Here is a 13,241-nt window from a genome sequence, read left to right as displayed (position 1 = left end):
GAACAGGATTGATTCTTTCGAGATGTGAACCACAGTGACTGGCTAGTGACTTCACTCATCTGAGCTCTTGATTGCGGCCTACCACCATTTGAACAACTAACACATTTTTGTCTCATTGAATAGTTTAGACTAATTTTATTTACACTATAAGAATTATTTCTACGTTAAAATAGCTAACGTTTGAAGATATTCATTTTTCTTTATGGTGTTTGTAGATTCTGTATGCCAACGAAGGAGAAAGTAAGAAGGAACAAGAATTTCCAGTGGAGCCAGTGGGAGAAAAATCAAATTATATTTGCCACAAGGGACATGAATTTATTCCTACTCTCTATCATTTCCCAACCAACTGTGAGGCATGTATGAAGCCATTGTGGCACATGTTTAAACCCCCTCCTGCTTTAGAGTGCCGTCGCTGTCATATTAAATGTCATAAAGACCACATGGACAAAAAGGAGGAAATTATAGCGCCTTGCAAAGGTAAATAATAAATCACTTGATCAATTAATATTACTTATGTTCAGATCATTTGAAACATTAAATTTTCTCATATATTTCTTTATAGTGTATTATGATATTTCATCGGCAAAGAATCTATTGTTATTAGCAAATTCTACAGAAGAGCAGCAAAAGTGGGTTAGTCGGTTAGTGAAAAAGATACCTAAAAAGCCTCCAGCTCCAGACCCTTTTGCACGGTCGTCTCCTAGAACATCAATGAAAATACAACAAAACCAGTCTATTCGACGGCCAAGTCGACAACTTGCTCCAAACAAACCAAGGTAGTAAATTAAAATGTGGCAAAAATTAAAGCATTAAAAAAATATTTTACTATTGGTGCTCAAATTACAAACTTTACTAATTACAGTTTTTCTTTGCTTGGTATTTTCACGATGTGTGGAATACCAAAAGTTTGAATTTCATTGCTATTCAAACTGTTTCAAAACTATTTCATTCATTGGTTCAGCTGGATGTAATAAATTTACTTACTAAATCACAAACATATATTCAACCAAAAATATATAAAAGGCTAAATTTTGTCATGTGTATGTGTATAGTCATAATATTTTGATTTTATAAACACATTGACTTAATTTATTGCTTTACCAGACAGGATGCACACCTAGACCTTTAAGTGTCATGTATTCACATTTTGTTTTTATTATTGCAAACCTCTTTAACCTCCTTTATATTAGATGACTTAGCAGGTAGGACTGAAATCTTAACTCTTAATTCAAGCAATCAGATTTAACAAGTAATATAGATCAGCTTTTAAAATGCAAATATTAACTAATGAATATAGTGGGCATTTCTTGTAGTTGGGGTGAAGTTGGGAATATGGAGTAAGATTAGAGATGATTATTGCACAAAAGCATTATAATGGAGCCATTTTCATTAGCTACATTATAGTAATTTTTGACACAAAGTAATCATTTCTTGGTTACTAGCTAATACAGTATTTATAAATAAATACTGCTCTTCACTGAAATGAACATGATGATTTGGTTAGCTGAAGGATAAAGTATACACTTGCATCATGTATCTGATTCCAGTTATCCTTTTAAACACAGAAACTTCAGTATTTGAATAGTGATGTGCATTGGCTGTAATATCAGAAATATTTTCATTCTAGCCAAACATGGTATATGAAACTTTTCTTGAAGCTAATATCACAAGGAAATAATTTAGAATGGAAAAGGTAGATTGGTGTTTCATTTCAGTGAAAATGTTGAATTTTTGTGTGAGGTATCAGTCAGTCAGCCCGTTCAGTCGCTCAGTCATGTCCGACTCTTTGCGACCCCATGAACTGCAGCACACCAGGCCTCCCTGTCCATCACCAACTCCCAGAGTTTACCCAAACTCATGTCCATTGAGTCGGTGATGCCATCTAACCATCTCATCCTCTGTCGTCCCCTTCTCCTCCTGCCTTCAATCCCTCCCAGCATCAGGGTCTTTTCAGATGAGTCAGCTCTTTGCATCAGATGGCCAAAATATTGGAGTTTCAGCTTCAACATCAGTCCTTCCAATAAACACCCAGGACTGATTTCCTTTAGGATGGACTGGTTGGATCTCCTTGCAGTCCAAGGGACTCTCAAGAGTCTTCTCCATCACCACAGTTCAAAAGCATCAATTCTTCAGCGCTCAGCCTTCTTCACAGTCCAACTCTCACATCCATACATGACCAGTGGAAAAACCATAGCCTTGACTAGATGGACCTTTGTTGGCAAAGTAATGTCTCAGCTTTTTAATACGCTATCTAGGTTGGTCATAACTTTGCTTCCAAGGAGTAAGCGTCTTTTAATTTCATGGCTGCAGTCATCATCTACAGTGATTTTGGAGGTCAGAAAAGTAAAGTTAGCCACTGTTTCCCCATCCATTTGCCATAAAGTGATGGGACCAGATCCCATGATCTTAGTTTTCTGAATGTTAAGCTTTAAGCCAACTTTTTCACTCTCCTTTTTCACTTTCATCAAGAGGCTCTTTAGTTCTTCTTCACTTTCTGCCATAAGGGTGGTGTCATCTGCATATCTGAGGTTATTGATATTTCTCCCATCAGTCTTGATTCCAGCTTGTACTTCCTCCAGCCCAGCATTTCTCATGATGTACTCTGCATAGAAGTTAAATAAGCACGGTGACAATATACAGCCTTGACGGACTCCTTTTCCTATTTGGAATCAGTCTGTTGTTCCATGTCCATTTCTAACTGTTGCTTCCTGACCTGCATACAGGTTTCTCAAGACGCAGGTCAGATGGTCTGGTATTCTCATCTCTTTCAGAATTTTCCACAGTTTATTGTGATCCACACAGTCAAAGGCTTTGGCATAGTCAACAAAGCAGAAATAGATGTTTTTCTGGAACTCTCTTGCTTTTTTGATGATCCAGCAGATGTTGACAATTTGATCTCTGGTTCTGACTTTTCTAAAACCAGCTTGAACTTCTGGAAGTCACAGTTCATGTACTGTTGAAGCCTGTCTTGGAGAATTTTGAGCATTACTTTAGTAGCGTATGAGATGAGTGCAATTGTGTGGTAGTTTGAGCATTCTTTGGCATTGCCTTTCTTTGGGATTGGAATGAAAACTGACTTTTCCAGTTGTGGCCACTGCTGAGTTTTCCAGATTTGCTGACATACTAAATGCAGCACTTTCACAGCATCATCTTTCAGGATTTGAAATAGCTCAACTGGAATTCTGTCACCTCTACTAGCTTTGTTAGTAGTGATACTTCCTAAGGCCCACTTGACTTCACATTCCAGGATGTCTGGCTCTAGTTTAGTGATCACACCATCGTGATTGTGTGGGTTTTGAAGATCTTTTTTGTATAGTTCTGAGTATTCTTGCCACCTCTTCTTAATATCTTTTGCTTCTGTTAGGTCCCTACCATTTCTGTCCTTTATTGAGCCCATCTTTGCATGAAATGTTCCCTTGGTATCTCTAATTTTCTTGAAGAGATCTCCAGTCTTTCCTATTCTATTGTTTTCCTCTATTTCTTTGTATTGATGGCTGAGGAAGGCTTTCTTATCTCTCCTTGCTATTCTTTGGAACTCTGCATTCAAATAGGTATATCTTTCCTTTTCTCCTTGCTTTTCACTTCTCTTCTTTTCACAGCTATTTTTATGTGAGAAAAGAGATATGATATGGTAAAGCTAAATATTGTTGAATTAGTGATTATATGATAGTAATTGACCTGAATAAACTCAAAGAATTCAGAGACACTGAAGATCATTCCATGTACCTAGTGCAAAACATCTAAAAATTAAATTTCTATTATTAATATTGTAGAACCATCAATGCATAAATACCAAGCTATTTTAATATTTTACAATATATAGTACTTCCAACATGCTTCTATATCCTATTCTCTTTTAACTTCCTGTGTATTCTGTCATTTGATCTTTAAAATACTCGTGGAGTAGAATAGGTGCTTTTTTTTTTCAGACTCTAGGAAGGCAGATAATTTGGTTAGATTCAGGACTGTTAAGAACTCCAGTTTTTTTTTTATATTTTATTCTTTTGTGCTATTTTACAAGTTAATGATTTCACTACATATGATAACACATAGTTTATGAAGCAGTTTTCAGATTGAGTGAGACATGTTTCAGTTACATAAATTTTCATGTTCACCAACTGATAATTTTCTTGCCTCCCCCACTTCAGCATTACAGTTCATTTGAAAGCACATTTACTTTTAATTTTTGTTACTTTTTTTTAGTTCTGGCCCTGCCCTTCGAATCATTCTTCATTGATTTTTTAAAAATACATTTTGCATAGCAACAGTAAGTAATAGGGATTTCTTTTTTCACAACTATGCATGTAGATAAAACTAATACCAAAACTGACTGTAAAATATATAGGGATTTTTTTTTGGACATTTTAAAATCTAATATGCTCTTTGAAATTTTAAATGAAAAGATGGGTAAATTTATAATTTTGCATTTTATTATGCCTCTGCAACATTATTTCCATTGCTTTTAACATCTATGCCTCCATTGCTTCATTAACTCATAAAATTGTATCTGTGTCTGTCCTTATGTGAATAACCCTGCATTTTGCATTCCATTTTGGGTGTCACATTTTAGGAGTGGCATATATAAATTGGAGGGTATACAGAAGGGAATTGCTGAGGGAGTAGTGGGTCATTTTATGGTGTTACACATGTAGCAAGTGAATGAACTGTAAGTCTTCTGAGGAGGTGATCTGAAAGGATGGGAGATCATAAATAACAGTAAGTAAAGACTTAAAGGATTTTTCCTTGAAAGAACCAAGCAGAGAGGCACATTCTAAATTAGCAGGGAAAGCTATGAAGCAATCAGATGTGCAAAACTGAAAGAATTGGCTTCCTCTAGAATGGTGAGTGCCCTGTCACCACAGGTGTGCACCCGGTTTAGCTGACCGGCTGGCAGAACTGTGAGGGAACAGTGCTCTTCCTTCTGTCCTGTGTATGCAGTGATGTCAAGTAGCATGGCTCGAGAGGGGAGTCAAGCTTTGGACCAGATGACCTTTAATACCTGCTAATTTATAACGTATTCCTACAGACAAATGGGTAGAGCTTTAAAGCACTATCCAAGAAAACGTAGGAACAGAATATCTGGTTTGTATTAATAGTAATTTAATATGTAGCTCTTCATTTGTGCTCATTTAATATTAGCAGTCTAGTTTCCAGTTCAGTTCAGTCGCTCAGTTGTGTCCGACTCTTTGCGACCCCATGAACTGCAGCACGCCAGGCCTCCCTGTCCATCACCAACTTCCGGAGTCTAGCTTTAGTTGAACCAATTAATTCACATGGTATCTTTCTTAAAACAAATGTTTGGCTTCGTTAGACATCATCACATATGTACATTCCTAAACACACTAAAACATAGCACCCATAAATATTCATCTAGTCTTTTTTTTTTAAGTTTACCTTTGTTAACAACTGCATCATTGCATTTTTTTCCTTTGGCTTCTGTCATGTTCTTGTTCTGAGTCTCCTTTTACATCTCTTTGCAGCGTGTCCCTTTTTCTGTAGTTCTGAAGTGCTTGAAGTAATTTGTGTTAGCTACTATTATTATATACGATAACATTTCTGAGAGCATATTATATTATGCCAGGCTCTCTTCTGAGAACTTTAACTGTACTAACTTATTCATCTTCGTAACCACCCTGGGATTTAGCGGTTCTGTTTTACAGATGAGGAAACTAAGACACCGGAATGTTGTGTGCCCAGTGTAACACAGCTCACGAGCAGCAGGGTCACGAGTTTAGATCCAGATAAGCTAGTTCCAGATCCTTCATGCTCGGCTATTTCACACTTCTCTGCCTCATGGTGATTCAAGGAGACTTGAATTAATTGGCAGTTTATAAAACATAATGTATAGAATGCTGTTGTAGAAGAAAGTTATTTTTCTTTAATTTGAATTAAAATACTATGCTAGAAAAGTAAGAAATTTGTGACTAAAATGCTGACTTTTGATGAAGATAGTTTGGAGAGATCCTCATTTGTTCCAGTGCAAGACACAAAATGTTGGTCCCTGCTGAGGGCTTTTCTCTTTAATTTTCTATGAAGATTTTTTTTTAAGCCATGCAGAAAAATGTAAAGCAGAAATGCAACAAATACTTGTTTTAAAAAATAAAGCATTACCAGTACATTTAAAACTTAAGGGTAGGGGAAGCTAGTATTTTATCATTATTTCATCTTTATTCTTTTCCAGTTTTAAATATTAGAACATTAATAGACTAATTGGGAAAAGATAATAAAGTTATATACAACTTGACATATCAAAAATAAATTCATAAATGAAGTAGAAGAAAATAGGGAATATGTATCTGATCTTGGATTAGAAAGGAACTTACTAATAAAAGCAAAGAAAGAAAGTAAAAGATTGACTAACCAAAAATTAAAGACTTGTAGATTTTAAAAATGCCACACATTTTACAACACACATGAGAAAGATGAGTTAGTGTCTTTATGCATGGAGTTCTTAGATAAGTCCTTTAGAAAAAAGAGATTGACTTTTCCCAATATAAAAATTAGGAACATATAGGTATTACCATAAATATGAAAAAGTTATCAACCTGATAACTGATTATTAAGCAAAGAAATTAAAATTAAAACTATATTGTAAAACTGTTCTCACCTGCCAAAATGATAAAGATTAAGAAGCTTAGTATTGGTAAGATGTAAAGAAATGGACCCACTTACATGCTGCCAGTAGAACTCAAAGCTCAGTGCACCTCCTTCTGCAGCAGTCTTTGGCAATAAGTTTCATAGCCCTGAAGTGTATAGCCATTGATCAGTTAACATGTTGTTTATTATGGAGGTATGAATAAGAGTTTTGGGAGAACAAAAGAAATCATGGAGAATTCTGCCATTAAACCATCAAGAAAAGTCTCAGAAAGATGGAGGATTAGTAATTTTCCAGGCAAAGAAGTAAGAGAAAAGAAAGTTTTAGGCAAAATATTATATGCAGAGGCACTGATTGTCAGGGTTATATGTGTGTTTGCAGTGTTGTATGGGGTTACGGTCGGGAGAGGGTCAGAATAGGAAGGGGAAGAAGGTGACTGGAGAGAAAGCTCTGGGTCAGATTGAAAAGGACTGAGTTCATCACTATGCTAGAGGAGTCTTGATTTTGTTCTAATAGGAGTCTTTCAACAAGAGATTAGTATGTTTTGACTTAATGAGATCCTGAACTAAAATACTGACAGTAAAAATGGAGAGAAGAAATCAAGTTAAAGACAGATTTTTTAAGTTGAAATGACAAGAATTAGATTACTGACTGGGAGCGGTTGAGGCAGAGGTTTTAAGGGAAGTCTTATCATGCATTCCCTGGGCCTCCCTGGTGGCTCAGCTGGTAAAGAATCTGCCTGCAATGCTGGAGACCTGGGTTCGATCCCTGGGTTGGGAAAATCTCCTGGAGAAGGGAAAGGCTACCCACTCCGGTACTCTGGCCTGGAGAATTCCATGGACTGACTTGCAGTCCATGGGTCGCAAACAGTCAAACACTACTGAACGACTTTTGCTTTCACTCATCATGCGTTACACTGATAGCCTAATGATGAGACTTTTAAAATCTGAAGATTGTGACCTGGGCACATACTTCACACATTCTTCAGAGGTTTTGGAAGGATATGAGATGGGTATTTTTCATAAAAGTATACTAAAACAGGGGCTTGGATACACAGGAAGAACTGATCTCAGTCTCCCAAGTAATAGAGTTGAAACCATAGCTATACATGTAAGGCTAAATAAATGAGTATATACTTGGCTGTGCTATGTTTTAAGGGAATAAATAATAAAATCTGAGTTTCTGTGCTTATATTTTGTATTTAGTGCCTATTGAAGTAGAGTAATTTGAGTTGATTTACTTTTAAATTAGGGTAATAATCATCCATCAACCTACCCTGTCAGTGATTCTCAAAGTCAACCAGCTGTATCAGAATCCATCTCAAAATTCATCTTAAAAATGCAAATACTTCCCACCCACCTTACCCCCAATATAATTATATCAGAATCTCTTGAGATGAAGCCTGGGAATGTGCATTATACATAGCATTGGGTAAATCATATACACTAAAGTTTAAGAACCAATTGCATAGTAACCATAGATGAGTTTTGGGGACCAGGTGAGTTCCTTGGCACAAATGTATTCATGGGTGTCACAGTTATAAACAATGAGAAAGTTACTTCTGTTTCTAAAAATAAAAATGATTGCAATATTAGGTGATTGCATTGAATTGGAAAGGAAAGATTGCATATACCCCTGTTCTAAGTCTTAATTTATTTGGCCAAGATAAGTTGCTAATGCTGCTTATCTACCTTTGGTTTTTCCCTTATCTGTAGTTTTATGGAAGGCTTAACCTTTGGTGACCCATTGAACAAGTAGGGTCATGCTGGAATTGAGAAAGCTACATTCTTAGAATTAATTGTCTTTCATACTAGGGTTTATGGTACAACTCTGGGAAAATGTGAGCTGACAATCTGGGCACTTGTGTGAAGGGAACATTGACGCATGTTGAGCTTTCATAATTCTTAAATGGAGCATCAGGGTGGCTACATTTTTATGTCGGCCCAGTGGAAAGAAGATTGTGTCTTACCCCTGAATATTATCTGTGTCCTCTGTTCTGTGATGGTTTGGAAGGCATACCTGTTCAACATGATTATGTGCATTTGCATATAAAGAGAAAGACTTCTCTGAGTGCTTCCATCTCAATTTTAATCATGTTGTTATCAGTGAAGGGAAAGTTAAAATGTTTACAGCATAACATGTGATTTTTCGATCATAGGATATTAAGCTGTTGTTTTCTAAAGAGTGTTAGAGTATAAACTTGCAAACCTCCTATTGCAGATTGCTTGATTTGGCATTTAAAGACTGGGATTGGTCATTTGATGATGTTGATGGTGGTGATGATGAGGACGATGTTTTTGATTTCTGAAGAAGTTAAATGGGGTAAATCAAAAAATGAGAAATGAGTTGTTTTAGTTTTTCCAAATAGTGCATGTGGTTTGCACTTGGGTTTTCATTCTTCTTTTTGCCAGTTTGAAATTTTATTGAGTTGTTTTTGATAGTATATATTTGAAAAGTAGTCTTCAGACAAGTTTCTAACTGAAATTTCCATGTTAAGTATGAAAGCAAAATGCTATGTTCAGATTCCTTATTGGCTATATATTTTCAATACAGTTGGAATTGTAATTTTTTATCTTAGGAATGAAACATGTAGAAATAACAAATGGAACTAATTCTGATACTTTCTGTTCATTCCAAATAAGTCATATGCAGAGAAGTAAAATTTACGGTGTTTTCAAGTTCTTACAGCTGTATTAGTTTGTGAACATAGCATGGGATTCCTTCTCCCTCCATCCCTCTCTTCTTCCCCCCGGCCCTTTCCCTCTTTCTAACTTGCAAGAATTGAAACCATAAAAACTTTGATAAATGCTGTGAACTAGCTGTTTCTGATTTTGCTTTTTGTGATATGAAATGTTTACTTTTTGAAAATTTAATGTTACTTTTGCTGAAGAATGCTAATGGTATGCTGTGAAAGCTCTTATGCTTTTAGAAAATGTCATTTGGTTAATAGAGGCTAACAGAAATCTGAATGAAAACTGAACCTCATGAGTTAAACCTTTTATATGGAATGAATATAAAAGAAATAATGTCTATCTTAACCTAAGTAACGTGTTGCAAAGTACATACTTAAATCACACATGATTTGGATCTGTTTATAACCAGGATTTACAGAGTATTTTTTACATAAATTTACTATAACAGTGTGTTTGTTCCCATTTCATAGATTTTTAAAATGTGGCATAGGGTGAAAAAGCCAAATAGAGCCTAGTCCTTCAGTCCACTCTTCTTTCACCCACACGAGGAAGCTAACAGTTAAACCTCAAATCAAACAGATTCACTTGAGTTATTCATTGACATACCATCTCACCCTAATAGCCAGTTAACCATATTAAAACTTGTGTGTTATGTTTGTGGCCAATATGAGAAAATATGAGGAAGAATATAATTGCATGTACCTTGAAATAAGAAAAGTAAGACAGTAGATATGCTATATGCATGATTTAGGTGTTAAAAGTATAGTAGTTGGAAGACTGTAGAGTTTGATGTAAATGGAATGCCTTTTCAAAGAACTGATCCCAATCTCTTAATTTATTTCACTGTATCAACTGACTTTATTTTCCTTTTCTTTCCAGCTAACTGCCTTCTGTGAATGCAGTCATCATTCAAGGTGATCATATTCTTCCAGTTGAAACAAGACTGAAATATGATGGCCCGAAATTTATTAAAAAGTTATATTTTCCTGAGAGACTAATACACATATATATTCCCTCTATTCCTGCAATATAAATTCTAAATCTTGAATAGGTTTTCTGGGCTCCTTTGGAGCAACAAGTTGAACCAACAGTGATTGGTTAATAGAATAAGAATATCATGTGCAACTCTTCCAGACTTGTTCCGTAAAGCTCTCCTAGCATCACTCACACTACATTGCATAAAGGATTTCGAAGAGTTACAGAAATCATCTTTGCAGCTTCAACAGAGAGATTTCACCAGCACATTTGCCAGAAGAATCTGGGAATGAATGGATTCCACTACAGTGATAGAGACTGCATCTTTAAGAAGTGACCATTGTATTGTGTGTGTGAAGACACACACATGCATACATACACACACACACACACAAACACACACACACATAGTACTGTAATACTGCAAGAGGGTTTTTTAACTTCCCACTTTATTTTTTTATAAACATTAATCAGATATCATTACTTACTGCAGTTGCAACTATGCACTTGTATAAAGCCATAATGTTGGAGTTTATATCACTCATTGTGTGTACCTGCTGGAAGCTGCATGTTCATGTTTAAGCAATTATTGCAACAAGAAATTTGAAGTTAATTATATCAGTTTCTTAATGCTTCGTAATAGGCAACTTTACCCATTTTGAATGCCTTAATTTAATTTTTTTTCAAGATATCCACCCTTTCCTGTATTTAAAACAAAAAGTATTTACCAGCTCTTAGGATGCAAATTTGCTTTGCAGAAGAAAATTAGTGCACTATTTTTACACATAGTAGTTATCATTGTCGGCCTATTTTGATTGTATAACAGAATTTTGTTTTAAGTATTGGTGATAGAAACAGTAATGAGTAGTATTGGAACTAATATATCTTTTATGTATATCTATTACTCATCAAACCCCTTTTACAGACCTCAGTATTAGTGTGTGACTATGAAACATTTTCTTTGCTTTTAATTTGCTGGCTATTCTAGGTGTGTTTTTATTTCTGATAAAGACATTTGTGACTTTTTATATTTTCACACTCAAGATTCAAAAAATTATCTCAAATACAAAGAAAACTAAGACATACTGTAGATATATTTTAAGTATTTAAGTGTGATCCCGTAAACACATGACTGTGTATGGCAGCATTTCATTATTGTGGCTGGGAAGCAGTGGCCTCAAAGGCACTTCAATTTTTATTTTTTTAAATGCTATTCAAGTTACATACAGTTTATGCAGGACTATTCCTGCTTTATTTCTCATTATCCCAGAAAAGTATATGTTTTGTACTGCTACAGTATACATCAGTGGTTAAGAATCAAGTAAAGAAAAATTCTGTGGTCTTCTATCATCTTGTGTATATACATGTGCACAGTTTGGCATAATACCGAGATACACCATCCAATATTTCTATGAAGGAAGTAGACATTTTTCATTGATTCTGTCTGGGGTCAGTGTTGAGGTGTTTAAAGAGTTAGATCCCCAATTATAGATACTATTGTGGAAATTGAAGAGTGGCCTTTGGCTGCTGATGTACTGAAACTGAATCTTGTTATTACGTTATCCAGGCTGCACTCTTCCATGCTGTCTGTGCTAAAACTAGATATGCATGCCATTTCCCTTGCAGGTATGTTCTGGTTCGGGGGCACAGCTTTTTTTTTTTTAAGATTAAAAAATGAAAAATATATAAAATTTATATAGAATAAATATTTCCATTCATTAGACTTGTTAAAAGGAGACTGAATTAATATTTTATATAGAGATTTTGTTACACTATGGGAGGTTCTATCATATTATTCTGAATTGGAGAGTATATATATATATTTTTAATAAACTTTATTAAGGTGAAATAATTTGAAGTTTACACATGAGTAATTGAAATATTTGAGTAAAAATGGCAAAAGTTTAAATTTTGAATGCTGTATATATATTAGAGAATATGGAGAATCATGGTGTGATGCAACTATACAAGGAAAATTAATGTGAAGTTTTCTGGGGGGCAAAGAGATCCTAAGGGGCAAAAAAAAAAAAATCTCTCCATGAAGATTCTTTTTATTCTATGGTTTGACATAAGTATTTATAAGGTCATTTGTCCAGCCAATGGAAATGTGCTTAATAAAAAATTCTGACCTTCGGTAAGAATTTGCTTTATACCCTGTTGCTGGTTTCATGTACATACATGAGTGCATGCCCCCATCCAAATGTTTTCTTCCCAACACTCATTAAATATGACATTGACTTGGTCTAACAGCCTGCTTTTGTGCCAGCTTCTTTTTCTTGAGGCTCCAAAACCTCCAAGATAAAGTTAAGACCAAAAGTTGCTTGTTTCCTCACACCTGATTTCTCCTAGAGCCACAAATACCTCCTTTTGAGAACTAAGAAGTAGTGAATACTGGGATTTTCTTAGCTGCGGTGTTTTTTGCTTTTTTACTTTTGTGGGAATACTGAGGCAAAGCAGAAGGAAAACTGGTGCCAGGGTTACTGCTGAGGATGACTGTCCAGTGCATGTCGAAAAGTATTAATAAAAAAAAAATGCTATCTAGAAGCAAACTTTAAGAAAAAACAACGTAAGTTTAAAATACTCTGGAGCTAACTAAAGGATAGTATATCAATAAATCTAAAATAAAGGTGAGGTTTTTTTTTAAGATTAACCTGTGCTAGAGTTACACCATTCTGGCTGTGAAGGCTCTCCTTTATCCCAGTTTACCTGTAGATACTGTAGGTTGCCAAACCACAATTTGAGAAGCTATGCTGCTGCTGTTAATCTATTACAGGATTTGGGTGGTAAAATAGAGAAACTGGACACTATATTACCTTATGGAAACATGCTTTAAATAACATGTTTTAAAAACCCAATGAGAGCAAGTCACTTCTGAGTTTCTTAATCTCTGTTGACACTGCTACTGACTCACCTCTCCTCCCCTGGAATAAGACGTCAGTTTCCCTATATTGTGAAGATACCATAGTTGGTTTGTAAAG

General features: G+C 35.2%; 1 protein-coding gene across 5 annotated transcripts in view; it reads left to right on the top strand.

The window, feature by feature from the left end:
* Positions 1–11,974, top strand: part of ROCK2 (Rho associated coiled-coil containing protein kinase 2) — a 133,405-nt gene extending 121,431 nt beyond the window's left edge. For 2 of the 5 annotated variants that reach the window (XM_069582612.1, XM_069582609.1), the window contains 4 exons: positions 216–477; positions 563–776; positions 8,816–8,917; positions 10,168–11,974. In XM_069582612.1, coding sequence (XP_069438713.1) covers positions 216–477; positions 563–776; positions 8,816–8,903 — 564 coding nt within the window. In that variant the 3' untranslated portion in view covers positions 8,904–8,917; positions 10,168–11,974. Of the gene's footprint in view, positions 1–215; positions 478–562; positions 777–4,203; positions 4,266–8,815; positions 8,918–10,167 lie in introns of those variants that run through there. The other 3 variants (XM_069582613.1, XM_069582611.1, XM_069582610.1) reach the window with 2 other exon arrangements.
* The last annotated feature ends 1,267 nt before the right edge of the window (positions 11,975–13,241 follow it).

This window comes from Ovis canadensis, chromosome 3 (assembly GCF_042477335.2).
Source record: "Ovis canadensis isolate MfBH-ARS-UI-01 breed Bighorn chromosome 3, ARS-UI_OviCan_v2, whole genome shotgun sequence".
NCBI lineage: Eukaryota > Metazoa > Chordata > Mammalia > Artiodactyla > Bovidae > Ovis > Ovis canadensis.
Note: the sequence above shows the minus strand (reverse complement) of the source record. Positions and strands in the feature narration are given on the sequence as shown.